Source organism: Rana temporaria, chromosome 13 (assembly GCF_905171775.1).
Source record: "Rana temporaria chromosome 13, aRanTem1.1, whole genome shotgun sequence".
In the NCBI taxonomy this organism is placed as follows: domain Eukaryota; kingdom Metazoa; phylum Chordata; class Amphibia; order Anura; family Ranidae; genus Rana; species Rana temporaria.
Window position 1 is genome coordinate 78390223 of NC_053501.1, and position 13978 is coordinate 78404200.

Sequence of the window (13978 nt, forward strand, 5' to 3'; positions counted from 1 at the left end):
GGAAAAATAAACAGCTGATGCGTTTCACATTGAACTTCAATGCTTAGTCTTTGCATGCTCCGTGCATTGCCAGCACCCGTTGGTTCTTGAGTGGACATTGATTGCCGTAGGTGTGTTCACCTGGAGCGGCAGTCTCTCCTATCTATATCAAAGACAATGGTACAGTAAATCCGATAATTTATATAAACATATTTTTTGTTAAGCAAGGAAATGCAAAGCTCATTTTTTATTTGTATTGCTATGCGAATTTCTGTAAATCCCACTATGCATGGTTCATAGGGTTCAAAAGACTCCTTATGCAAGGGCATAGTAAACAAGGGAGCAAAAAAATTAAAGTAAAGGGAAAGAGGGGGGTGACAAACAAAAACAAAAAAAAGGGGGGGGGTTGAAGAGAAGGGCAGAAAGGAGGGGGGTAAGAAGAGTATGGCCGTGGAAAGGGCTGTACTGTACATGCTCCCCTTTTCATGTCTGTTGATTTTTATTTGCTGTTTTTCATGGAAGATCTCTATAGATCTATTGTGGACCAGAGCAATTTGTATGTTGGTCAATTCATTGCCACCAATCCCCAGTTGTCCTCCAATTATGGTTTCCGAATTTAACACCCTTCTGGGCCTATCCCTCCTAATGGGCATAACTAAAAAGGTTGAAATGCGGTCATATTGGTCCACTGACCCAATTCACCATATGCACATGCACTTCAAGGACAATGAACTCTGTCGTCCTCTGGGAGACCCTGGATACGATCGGCTCTAAAAAATTCCGCCCCTCATAAACCACTTCAATGAACATTTTGCAGCCTTGTTTACTCCTGATCAAGTTGTCTGCATTGATGAGTCCCTGATTAAATTTTCTGGCCACTTGTCTTTCAAACTGTATCTTCCCAGCAAGCGTGCCAGATATAGGGTCAAGATGTATAAGCTCTGTGACAGGGCAACAGGCTATACATGGAGTTTTATGGTTTACGGGTGAAAAGGTAGTCACATAGAGCCAGAGAACTATCCAGACTACATCGGGAGCGCTGGAAAAATTGTATGGGACTTATTCGGAAAGGGGTACCACTTGTATGGGATGAAAGAAAATCCTGGATCGCCGCACTCCTCAAAAAACGATGTCTTTATTCAAAACATGAAAAAAAAAAAAAAAATTCATATGGAAAAAAACAGCCAAAATTCATGCAGTCAAACAAGAAGTGGACTAGGAAAAAAGAGCAGACATGTTTCGCATCATGTGATGCTTACTCGTAGCTACATAATTGTGACACCAGTTATTGTCCCTCCTGTTCTGACAATCCTGGTCTTTGCATTGGTGAATGTTTTGAATGCTACCATACACTAGTGGAGTATTAGCGTATGGTACAGCATAGGACACACTTTCAGAGGGTCTCCCAAGATGCCATCACATTTTGAGAAAACCGAACCGTTACAAATAAAAGTGTAAAAAACAAAAACAAAAAAAATATATAAAATAAAAAAACAAAAATAGTCTTTCGATCTATTGTTCTGCTCTTTTTTACTGTATTCTCTGCTTAAATGCAATGTTTTATTGTTATTATATTTTATCATGTTTGCTTTTCAGGTATGCAATTATTTTTATACTTTACCATTTACTGTGTTTTATTGTTCTGCATTTTTTTTGTTTTCAGGTATGCATTCAGCTGCAGCACAGATTTATTAATCTTTTTTTTTTTTTATTATTTCTTTTTCCTGACACAGCATGACAGCATATACGTATGGGAAGGCTCCGCCTCCCTGCCCAATCAGGACCGGTTATACTATAAAAGTAGGTCTCCTCCCTTACCACAGTATTCTCTGTTTTTTCCTCACTTCTACAGGAGGTTATGCTACTGCTAGAAAGCAGGAATTTTTCTTTCCCTCACCTTGCCGGACACTTCCGGCCAAGCCGCACAGGTTCAAGCCTCTCCTGTGACGAAGCTCCCCACTGTACAGGCAGACCTGAACGCCTATATGGGGGAGACCTCACCCCAGCAGGATTCAGGAAGATGGGGGTGAAGGCATCTGGTCTCTAGGGGTTGCTCATTTATCATGACACCATGGATGGACATTCATTGGACTTTGTTTGGACATGAAGCATGCAGGTGGTAAGGCACCATATGGTGCAAAATTCTATTCAGTTACTGCTGCAAGTATGTGGTTAAACTGGCATTACTGAAGGGCTGTGGTTTGTGTCGGCAATACTGTACTGCTAATGATGATAGCAGGTGTGCTGTGCTGGGCTGAAGTCCTCCTTTTAACTGAACAAGCCTGGCTCTACAGTCCGGACTTATTTTCTGCAGGCTGTTAGTTTGCATTTCTGAAAAGCATGTATCACACATGTGAATGTAACTGGATATCCATAGTGCCACTCTGTTTACTAATATTAAACAGACTGAAGGAAGTGTTTGCAGTATTGCTAAAGCTTGAACTGATAACAGGTGATACTGAGAGCCCTTTCATTGTAATGCAGGGCCTGGCCCTGCAGGGTGGGTTCACTGTGTATTGAAGATTGGTCTCCTTGGTGGTACATGTGTCTAGGTAGGTTTAACCTGCTAGTGCTAATTGTCAGATGACTATTAATTTGCGCTGCTTGCCTGTGATTACATTAACATCCAAGTGTCAAACCATAAACTACCTTGTTGCTGAAATGATCAGGCAAAATGGCTCTAGTCTCTTCCTCAACACTATACAAAGGTTGGTATCTTGGCAACCTGAGTTAGGAACATCCATCATCATCATCATCATGTTTGAAGTTCCACAAACATTGAAAAGAGGTTCAAGGTTGAAGAGACACATAAAATTAGCCCTCCTTCTAGAAGAAAAACGAGACTCATCAGGCCTAACGGCATCGGAAAAGGACAATCTCGCTGTCCCATGAAGACAATCTCAGTTGTGCGGATAAAGTTAGTCAAAGCCTAGATGGATAGGACAAATCCATCAGATGAGGGCAGAGACAGCTCTTCCAAACTGGTTGCGCATCCATTGACGGAACTCCAAAATAGTTCCTCCAGAGTTAATATGTAAACTACGACCTGTTCTACATTCAACACGTTGGGGGTCCATTCTGGTGGACCCAGCAGTCGTAACTACAATAAATCTCAGTCGTTAGAAGGGATAGATCTAATCCTCTTAAACACTTGAGCAGTACCCACCCTTGTTGTCTGGTGATCTGGTACATCCCATACGTATATGCTGTCATGCTGTGTCAGGAAAAGGGAAAATGTTATACTTACCCAACGGTAATTTTCCTTTCCTGATGCCTCCCCCCCCCCCCCCCCCAAAAAAGAAAGTGAAACAAATATAAGGGCCTTGAGCATTCAAGAAAGGCGTCCGCAGTGATACTAAAGTATAAGAATACTTTGGTAAGGAAGGAGACCTACTTTTATAGTATAACCGGTCCTAATTGGGCAGGGAGGCGGAGCCTTCCCATACGTATATGCTGTCATGCTTGCATCAGGAAAGGAAAATTACCATTAGGCAAGTATAACATTTTCCCTTTTATTGATTTTTAACAAAATATATAGTAAAACAACAGCAGCAGCCAACCCAGCCAACCGCTGGGTCGTTGATAGTCCAACATGGCCCAAAAACTCAACCAGTACAGATACTAACATTTCCAGTCTGTCTAACATTAGCACTGTCTACCTGGAAAACTGCAAACAAGTAACAAGTAAAACCCTGTGTAAAATCCTGTGTAGGAACATAAATGAATCAATCTATCCTGGCTGCCACCAGATTGTTGAACGGATGTGCCAACATGTCATCCCATCCTCCCCTTGAATGTCGGTAACCTCTGCCACCCACCTGTCCCTGCATTTGATAACCGCCTTTGGCCTGGTTAGTGAACAGTTTCTTATAGGAAACCGACAGTGTCTTGGGAAGGTCTTCAGTAGAGAGCAAATTCTCCAAGTCTGAGGGAATAGATTCTCGGTCAGTGTCTTAAACTGAGATTTAAAAGCAATGTCGCAGTTGAATGTATCGAAAAAACTGATGATTTATTTATCTTGACCGCAACAGTGTTTTCTCCCACTATACATAAAGCTGTGACTCCAGCGCTGTAGGAGTGCATTTCACCACCACAGTTAAAAAAAAAAAATTGCATATATGCCAAAGCATGGGGGCAGGGGTGGAGGAGCGATTTGCTCCTAACTTTTGGGGTAGATTCAGCTGCAGCACTGATTTATCTTGACAGCAACTGCATTTGCTCCCACGATATGTAAATCAGCGACTCCAGCGCTATAGAAGGGGATTTCGCCAACCACAATCAATTAAAAAACAAAATAATGCATGTATGCCCATCATTAGAAGTGGGTGGATGAAGGGAAGTATTTTAATGGTGGGCATAGAAGGGACAACGGAGAGTCAGAAGGTATCTTGACTCGGTGGACCAACTGTAGGAGTTACCAAGAGCCGAGTTGCCTGTATACTCTTATGCCAACTACCCCCACAGGGGTAACAGGAGCTGGTGAGTGGGGACCCATAAGGGGGAGCACAAGAGTCACCCGATTATCTATGCAACAACAAGCACTTGTCACCTTGGAACTTTCTGCACTTGCCACAGCAATACTGCACTTGTGATTGGACTGTTTATTTTGAAGTTTACATATGAACTTGTTTTCTGATTACAGATGTTCTTTGATTTTTTGTGTTATATATATTTTGGTTACATTTTTTACACATATGCAAGCTATTTGAATTTACCTGCAATTTTATGCTAGGGAATCCTTGTTTGCACTAGGATTTGCAATTTCACCACAAGTATATCAATACTTTATGAAGTAATGTGTTACTTCACATACTGATGTCACTTTACACACTAACACCTTGTAGGTTTATTTCATGTCATTGGATGCTTTTATGACTAGCAATCACGTGAGTTTTTCAAACTAGCATATTATATTAAAATAGTTTTTGGTGCATACAATATACTCACTTTCACACAAACAGTGATCTGAAAAATTACCCTTTGGTCTGTTAGTGCCACAAACCCCACTTTATTTTATTTTTTCCATTATAGCCCCCCTTTGGGGGGCCTATTAGGGAAGGCTACAACCTAGCCTGTATCCCAAGTGTGGAGTCCCTACTATTTTACTACATTGTCAGGACTTTTGGGGTTAAAAAGATATATATATATATATATATATATTTTTTTTTTTATTATTATTATTTTTTTTTTTATGTGAACATGACAGAAGCTATTTTGCTTATTTTTTTTCCTTATGAGGTTAACCTTAAGTTCATTGTCTTTGAAACTAAGAACCCTCACAGAGATTTTGTAAGAGACTCTAGGCTCCTTGCAATATCAGCCTGAGTTGTAAATTATGAATCATGTAAGTAATCAGTTGAGGCATTAGCAAGGAGGCCCAATGTTATGGTAAGATAAGGGACACTCCTAAGTTTCAAATAACAGTATGGACATTGTCTCTTTGACTAAGGAATGAAAGTAGATGTGACATATTAACCCATCATGTTCTTGAAAAACTTGTATTAATACACTGCTCGCAGTCATATTAACAATAATCCCCAATATATTTACATATATTGAATTATATGCATAATAACGTGAATAATTTTACATATATTGGTTTGTTTATATTAATTTTAATTTCATATTTTCATAAATGTATTGTTTGGATATTCATAAAACCCAATAATGCATTATATTATGATAAGAGTCGTAAATATGGAATCTTACGAAAGTTTAAGAGTTCCATTATTGAGAACATTCATGAATAGCTGTTATGCTTCTAGTCAGTTTTTCATGGTATTTAGAACACAAGTAATTGTGTGGGTATATTTTCTCAAACACATATTTCAATAGTAGACAGGAAGTCCGACATTAATGTCAAAATATAAAACATGTTCTTATATTTGATGCCTTTTCCGCTAAGCCAATGTCAAAGGGTTATTCAATTATTTAATAATATCAATTATAATACCATACTGCCCATGGTGTGTGAAAATATTAAGAGTCCAAGATGGCTGAACAGACAAGGTTGTCATGGTTGCATTTAAGCAACCCGTCCTTTGCCATCATCAATTACGTAGTAGTGACACACACACGCACACACAACGCACACTTTTTGGGAGGGAATAAAAAAAGGAATACGCATGGCCTGGAAAATTTTGAGGGGAACTGAAGGAGATCTTGAGACAGAGAGACAAGAGGAGAAAAAAAAACAAAGTGCAGAGATGTAGTAATGAGGGCCAAAGATATCCTTTGGACACCCAACTGATACTCAAAACAAAAGTTTCTTAGACCACCGGTAATTTTCAATTCTAACTATTAATACTTGATTTAGCAAACACATTACTAAAAACAAACATTTTGTAACATATTTGGAATTGTTTTGTTTCTAACTGCAGTAAGAAATAATTATTTTTCCAAATATAGAGAAATACGCATGGTTGCATATCTCAACAAAATGTACTTTAATAGTCTTATCAATGGCTATGTATAAACATATAATAAAATAAATTAGACCCCTTTAAACATTGGGCGCTTTGCAGGCACTAGAACGCTAAAAATAGCACTGCAAAGCGCTCTAAAAGAGCCGCTGCTGTCTCTCCAATGTGAAAGCCCCGAGGGCTTTCACACCGGAGCGGTGCGCTAGCAGGACGGTAAAAAAAAGTCCTGCTAGCAGCATCTTTGTAGCGGTGAAGGAGCAGTGTACACCGCTCCTGCCCATTGAAATAAACGGACACCGCAGCTATACTGCCGGCAAAACACTGCTGCAGCAGCACTTTACGGGTGGATTTAACCCTTTTTTCGGCGCTAGCGGGGGTTAAAAGAGCCCCGCAAGCGACCGAATACCCATGTAAATAAGTCAGTAAATAGCAGCACTTTACACAGACGCCCCCCAGTGTGAAAGGGGCCTTAGAGAATCAATTTTACCGTAAATAAAGTATTGATTAAATTATCAAGCTCTGTGCACAGTATAACATTTTGTCCGTGCATTTTTAAAGTGTAAGCTTAGAGGTCTATTTGTTTTGAGAAGAATCACAAGTGTCAAAGTCAACACCTAGCTTGTTTACATAAATCCGTAGCGATACGGAAAGCCATTTACAAAGATTTACCAAGTCATTAATGAAGTATTGAAATACATATTTTAGCATATTGTTGTACTCACTTGTCTCCAAACTAGCACGGATAAACAAACTTGAATTGGTTGTATTGTGGAAAAATGTGAAAATCTCCCAAAAACACAGATTTTACATAATTCCATAAATATAATATGGTTTTAATATGGCAGTATAAATGTTCTGACAATGTTGAATCTCCTGTTATTCAAATAGTAGCATTAAAAAATATTTGATGTCATGTTGGAAACCACTTAGAAGTTTATACAGTAAGAGAAACAAATATGAGTTAATCTCTCCACAACAAAGCAATTTAACAAATCTTAAATTCCATTAGAAATATGTTGCACACCATGCATATATTAGCTAGAAGAGACACTTACCGTATTTATCGGCGTATAACACGCACAGGCGTATAAAACGCACACTAACTTTAAGAGGGAAGTTTCAGGAAAAAAACTTTCCATAGCCCCCTGCGTATAACACGCAGGCACAGTTTACCCTCCATTTTCAGGGTAAAAAAGTGAGTGTTATACGCCAATAAATACAGTATATTAAATGATTTTAGTTTTTGCGTTGAAAATTGTTTTAGATTGCATTGAATAAAATATTGGAGACACAAGGGTCAACTGTGATGAGCAACAATTAAATTTGACACGAACACTAGCATAAGCGTGATCTTTCCAAAAATGTTTGCTTGCTGCAGACCAGAATAGTTTCTATCGTTTTTAAAGGTATGTGTTACTTACCCAAGTCTGAATTTATACTTTGAACAATAACTTTTGCCAGAGTGTCAATGTATGTAAAAAAATTATGAACATGATCAAATGTATAGTTTTCCATGTTTAGTGAGTGTGCTCTCTTATCAAAGTTTTCCAAGAGAAGAATTATCTGCTTGCAGACAGGATTGATTTGAACTTCTTGTGGCTTCATACCCAGCTGGTCTAGCAATGACTGCACAATATTTCCTTTTAGTTCTGAAAAAAACAAAAAACAATACAAAAACAAAAAAACTGTTGTTATTAATTCTACGCCACAAATATGTACAAGTCTATATATTGATAATATGTTAAAATGCAGGCAATGCCACTTACACAGTCATCATAAGCGAGTATGTAGTTAAATGAAAAAAATAAAATAAAAAAAAACGGCAGAGTAGCATCAATAGAAACAGTCATGGTTATTGTAAATAGTTCGAATATATATACCAATTGAAAAACATATATCTATATTAATCAGGACCTAAGAGTGTTATTTGCCTTATGTTACACATGCATTGAATGTTTATTTGAAATCCTAGACTTTGATAGGGTACACATGGATTGTTTGTTTACCTTTAATAATCTTGAATCCACCTCAATTTGTAGCTAGATGATGTTCTATGTAGTTAGTCTCACCCTTCTTCTTAAAGCGGAGGTCCGAGGAAATAAATAAATAAATTAAAAGCCAACATCTACACATACTGCAGCTGCTGGCTTTTAATAAATGGACACTTACCTGTCCTGCTGTCCTTTGATGTTGGCACTGCAGTTGACGTTTCCATCAGCTGTCGGATGCTGCCGCCGCCATTGCGAGTAAAGGAACCTGGCAGTGTAGCCTTTCGGCTTCACGCCGGGAACCTTACTGCGCATGCGCGAGGCCCCGTTCCTCTCTCCTATTAGCCCGGCGGCCAGGGGAGGAAGAGGAGGGAGCCCCACGATGACGTCACTGCCGTGTCACGGCCGCGGCTGGACTACCGGAAGTGGGAAAGGATACATGTCAAACACAGGTATCCTGTCCCCCCGAAAGGTGCCAATTGTGGCACCGGAGGAGGGAGAAATCCTATGAGCGGAAGTTCCACTTTAGGGTGGAGCTCCGCTTAATGCTTTAGGCTACTTTCACACTGGGGTCGCAGAGAGTTTGCGTTAAAGTGCTGCTAACCCCCGCTAGTTGCCGAAGAAGGGGTTAAACATGCCCTTGTTGCGGCACTTCCGAAACGCTTTTTAGGTGATTTGGAAGTGCTGCCTATTCATTTCAATGGGCAGGGGCATTTTGGGAGCGCTGCCGCCAAAAAGATGCTACTTGCAGGTCTTTTTCTAAAGTCCCTCAAGGTGCACCGCACCAGTGTGAAAAGTCATTTGGAATTGTGTCTGTGTCTGCCAAGCTACCAACACTAAGTTAAGCTATCTCCCAACAACTGGATCAGATCTAGAGATCACACTTTTAGTGCTTAACCACTTAAGGACCTTGCCTATTTTTCAGATTTGGCGTTTACAAGGTTAAAACCGTTTTTTTTGCTAGAAAATTACTTAAAACCCCCAAACATTATATATATATATATATTTTTCTAACACCCTAGAGAATAAAATGGCGGTCTTTGCAATACTTTTTGTCACACCGTATTTGCGCAGCAGGCTTACAAGCGCACTTTTTTTTGGAAGAAATTCACTTTTTTTAATAAAAAAATAAGACAACAGTAAAGCTAGACCAATTATTTTTATATTGTGAAAGATAATGTTACGCCGAGTAAAATGATACCCAACATGTCACGCTTTAAAATTGCGCCGCTCGTGGAATGGAGTCAAACTTTTACCCTTAAAAATCTCAATAGGCGATGTTTAAAAAATTCTATAGGTTGCATCTTTTGAGCTACAGAGGTTTGGACTAGAATTATTGCACTTGCTCTAATGATCGCGGTGATACCTCACATGTGTGGTTTGAACATCGTTTTCATCATATGCAGGCGCTACTCGCGTATGCGCTCGCTTCTGCGCGCGAGCTCGTCGGGATGGGGCGCTTTAAAAAAAAAAAAATTGTTTTCTTATTTATTTTTATTTTATTAATTTTTACACATACACAAAAAAAAAAAATGGATCACTTTTATTCCTATTACAAGGAATGAAAAAGGCATGACAGGTCCTCTTAAATATGAGATCTGGGGCACAAAAGACCATATATCTCATATTTAGACTAAAATGCAAAAAAAATAGTCATTTGAAAAGATGACAAGAAAATATTGCTTTAAGAAGCATGGGTGGAAGTGACATTTTGACGTCGCTTCCGCCCTGCTATGGGGACGGGTGGGGGCCATCTTGCCCTCACTCGTATCCCAGCCGAGCAGGAGAGAGGACCTGATCGCCTCCACCGATAATGGTGATCTCGCAGTGAATCCGCCACGGAGACCACAGTTATCGTTTACAGGACCCCTCACTGAAGAGATGGACATCTCGGTTGTGGCAGCAGCTGCTGCCGTTACAGAGATATCCATCTTTAAAAAAATGACGTATATATACAGTGAGGAGTCCTTAAAGCGGAGGTTCACACAAAAAGTGAGCTCTTTGGATCAATCCCCCCCTCCGGTAAAACATTTGGCACCTTTTAGGGGGAGAGGGGTGTACATACCTGTCTGAGACAGGTATTTGCACCACTTCCGGGTCTGATCCTCGTGCATGCGCAGTAGGGAATCGGGCATTGAAGCCGTTCGGCTTCACTTACTGATTCCCTCACCGAGGATGGTGGCAAAAGCAGCCGAGGACCGAGCGATTGCTCAGCCTCGGCTGCTGACATCGCGGGTGCGCTGGACAGGTAAGTGTCTTTTTTTTTTTTTAAAGTCAGCAGCTGCCGTATTTGTAGCTGCGGACTTAAAAAAAAGAAAAAAAAAATCAGCCGAACCTCCGCTTTAAGTGGTTAAATTGTGGAAGCAGAGCAGTCAAAAATATTTCCTAGCTCCAGTACAAAAATCATCTATAGCTTCCAAAATACACTTGGAAATGAAACATCACCCTGGATATACAGCAGCTTAGGGCGAAGCAGCCATTTTCATAGAAGTCCGTACATGCCTGAAAACTAATCGGAGTGATCACCAGGCTGGAACGCACGCCGCCGAACAGCTACTTCCAGTTCTGCTGTGCCTACAGTGCTCCATTTCGCTCCCCTCCAGGACAGCAACCAACTACATCCCCACCAGAGATGCCGCCATCTTATGGAGCATCGGCTGACGATCTACAGTGACTTCACCCCCCCCCCCCTTCCTTATGAGTACATTTGCACTACATTTTAGTGAGTAGCTATTGGCTGTTTTATAAATAAATTAATCATTACCAGACATACTGCACTTAGTAGGCCCCATTTTTTTCTTTTTTTGCTATTCCAGGGTCTTGATTCACTCTCTAAAGTGCTGCCACGGTTTACATGTCACTTTGAACCTTTTATATATACGGACTTTATATATTGGGACTTTTTTTTATCATTATTATTGTTACCATCACCCCATCGTCGTCCCCCCCCCCTTTACAACATTTTATTCAAGTTTGGTATTGTGGTTCAGATTTCCTTTTTTGCTCCATCATTGTGTTTGTTTGTTTTTTCCCTGGCAAACACAGGCTGCAATGCCGACCCCACAATGGTAAACGGAGCACGTGACCAATTCTGCCCAGCAGTCTGTAGGATCCTTAAAGGAGGGAGACTCCTGCACCAGTATCATGGCTGCTTCATTCAACCTCGAAATATGGTAATTCACCACAGAAGGTGAGGTCCATTTCTTTAAAAAAGTGCTTCAGAACCACACAAAGAGCTCTCAAACGTTGTAAACCTATCAAAGTATGCAGGGTTAGGAAAAACCTTACTGGACCTAGCCAGCATGTGCACACCAAAGGGGACAGGTACATCATCGGCTGCCCAGCATAGTCCCTAATTGCTAGCATCTCTTGCATGGAAGTAATCAGTGTGGTCATCAGTGCTTTCTCCTGTGCAATTTCAGAGGCAGGGAGCTGGCCCTTGCTGTCGGATGAAATCAGAGGAGGCATCTTTAGGGTCTGCAGAAAACACAGAGCCTGTAGCAGCAAAGCCTGACTTGGGCTCAGAAATGTCCAAAGATGCAGGTTATGGTGGTGGCCGCTTCCTGCTGGCCTTGCCCCTAAATACTTCCTCCACCCAGGAGATGAACAACCCCAGGACCGCAAACAGCATGTCTAGGGGGACAGAGGACCCAGAGTAGCCTGCTGCCTCCAAAAGGGAATCAGAAGTGCACTTGTGACTGCATATGCCCACCCACTTTGTCAAGTTACCACCAAAATGGAGGACACTAAGGGAAAAAAGGGAACAAAATGCCCCCCCCCCCCCCCAAGACTGACTACAGCAGAGAGAGGGGTACTCCAGGGAGGGCTGACCACCACCCAATTGCCAGGGGAGCACTTTGGGTACTGACATGGATTCTGCCTCTGGATGTGGTCAGTGATCCAGCTGTGGATGCTGCTGTGCCGACTGTGCCTCAGAAAGCATGGCCTCCTTCCCAGGGCCTGCTTCTATATCCAGCCTGAGAGGGAGATCACTGGCAAGATGGGCACTTACACGCAGCTACAAGAAAATGACCACTATGCACATTTTCCTTGCGAGCTTCCATACAAGTTAATGGGGATCACTGGCAAGATGTCCACGGCCGTGTAACTACAAGAAAATGGCTGCCATGCACATCTCCAGCCAGCTCAAATACAAGTTAATGGGGATCACTGGCAAGATGGCCACTGCCATGTGGCTACAAGAAAATGGCTGCCATGCAATTCTCCTGCCAGCTCCCATACAAGTCAATGGGAAGGTTGACTGCAAAATGGACACCCTTCCTGTCCACCCCAATATGATCGCCGGATTACCAGCTAAAGGGCCGCTAACCAAGGTTGCAGCCTTCTGGACCCTCGCTATGCAGAACCTACAATGACAACTGAGAAGCCCCCCTCCCAACCAAGGATGCCAGGAAAAAAGTCTGCCAAAGCACCAGGGAATGTGAGGTACACGAGGAGGGAGCCTGGGGAATAGGAGGAAATGCAAGATGCCAAGGGGTAGGATAGGATCCCACAGGACAGAGTGTGTGGGTAAGGCTCCTATGACAGATAATTCTCTCCACCAAAGTGGGAGGCTGTCAGCTAGGGTAACTCTGTGAAACAGACAATTGGGGGCAATTGGGTTAACAACCACTTTAACAGATGTCTAGCAACATTACCATCCCCAGGGTTGGGAATATACCTGACCTGACCCTTATCGACTTGGCCTTTGCTTCTGCAGCAGCCCTCTGCTGGGTCGGAGAGGCTCATCATCTCTCTAGGGGAGTCTTTGATCATGGCTTACTCTGTCCCTAGCCAATTCTCTGGATCTAAGTCAGTGGCATATCTTCGGGTATTGGGCTCTACACACCAAGATCCAAGAATCACTTATGGAAGCCATTTGTAACTATTGGGTCCTAAACCAGAACTTGGCAAATTATGGGGTAATGTGGCATGCTTTTAATCCTGGGGTAGGGGGGGGAATACATATCCTGTATTTCCTCAGTGCAGAAAGAGGCAGTCCGGTCACTGGGTGTCTTGGAGGAAGAGGTTTAAAGGTGAGAGAGGGTGTATCTCTGCAACTGAGGTTAGTCATACTGCCTGGCAACAGGTGCTCTGAGAGCTTGCTCTATACCGAATTGAGAGAACTAAAAAAAATTATGCTGCACTCCGCTCAAAGGGTGTTTGAATATGGAGACAAAAGCGGTCGGCTGCTGGCCTGGTTGGCTAAAGGGGGGGGGGGGGGTGGCCTCTACCCCTATTGCGAGCATCAGAGACCAGTGAGATCAGATGGCAATGTCCCTTGAGGGGATTAAAGCAAGGTTTTCTCAATTTTTCCACCCATTTTAAAGTCAGCAGCTACAAAAAGTGTAGCTGCTGACATTTAATAAATTAGACACCCACCTGTCCCACGGTCCAGCAAAGCTGGCGCTTAAAGCCTAGCTCCTCTCCCCCTACTCTCTGCGATGCCGGCATTATAACTGTGGACGCCCGGTTGTGGCCAGGCACCTGCACTGATGCCTGTCTCAGCCTCTCAGCGATTTGCTTAGAGTCTGAGACGGCCGTTTCCCACCCCTCCACAGCTGGGGGGGGGGGGGGGGGGCAGAGCGA

At 42.1% G+C, this 13978-nt stretch overlaps 1 protein-coding gene across 2 annotated transcripts in view; it reads right to left on the reverse strand.

The window, feature by feature from the left end:
• The window catches only part of ZFYVE26 (zinc finger FYVE-type containing 26), a 499004-nt gene that overhangs the window by 281317 nt on the left and 203709 nt on the right, over positions 1 to 13978 (reverse strand). For both annotated transcript variants that reach the window (XM_040332529.1, XM_040332530.1), the window contains exon 16: positions 7823 to 8050. In XM_040332529.1, coding sequence (XP_040188463.1) covers positions 7823 to 8050 — 228 coding nt within the window. The remainder of the gene's footprint in view (positions 1 to 7822; positions 8051 to 13978) is intronic.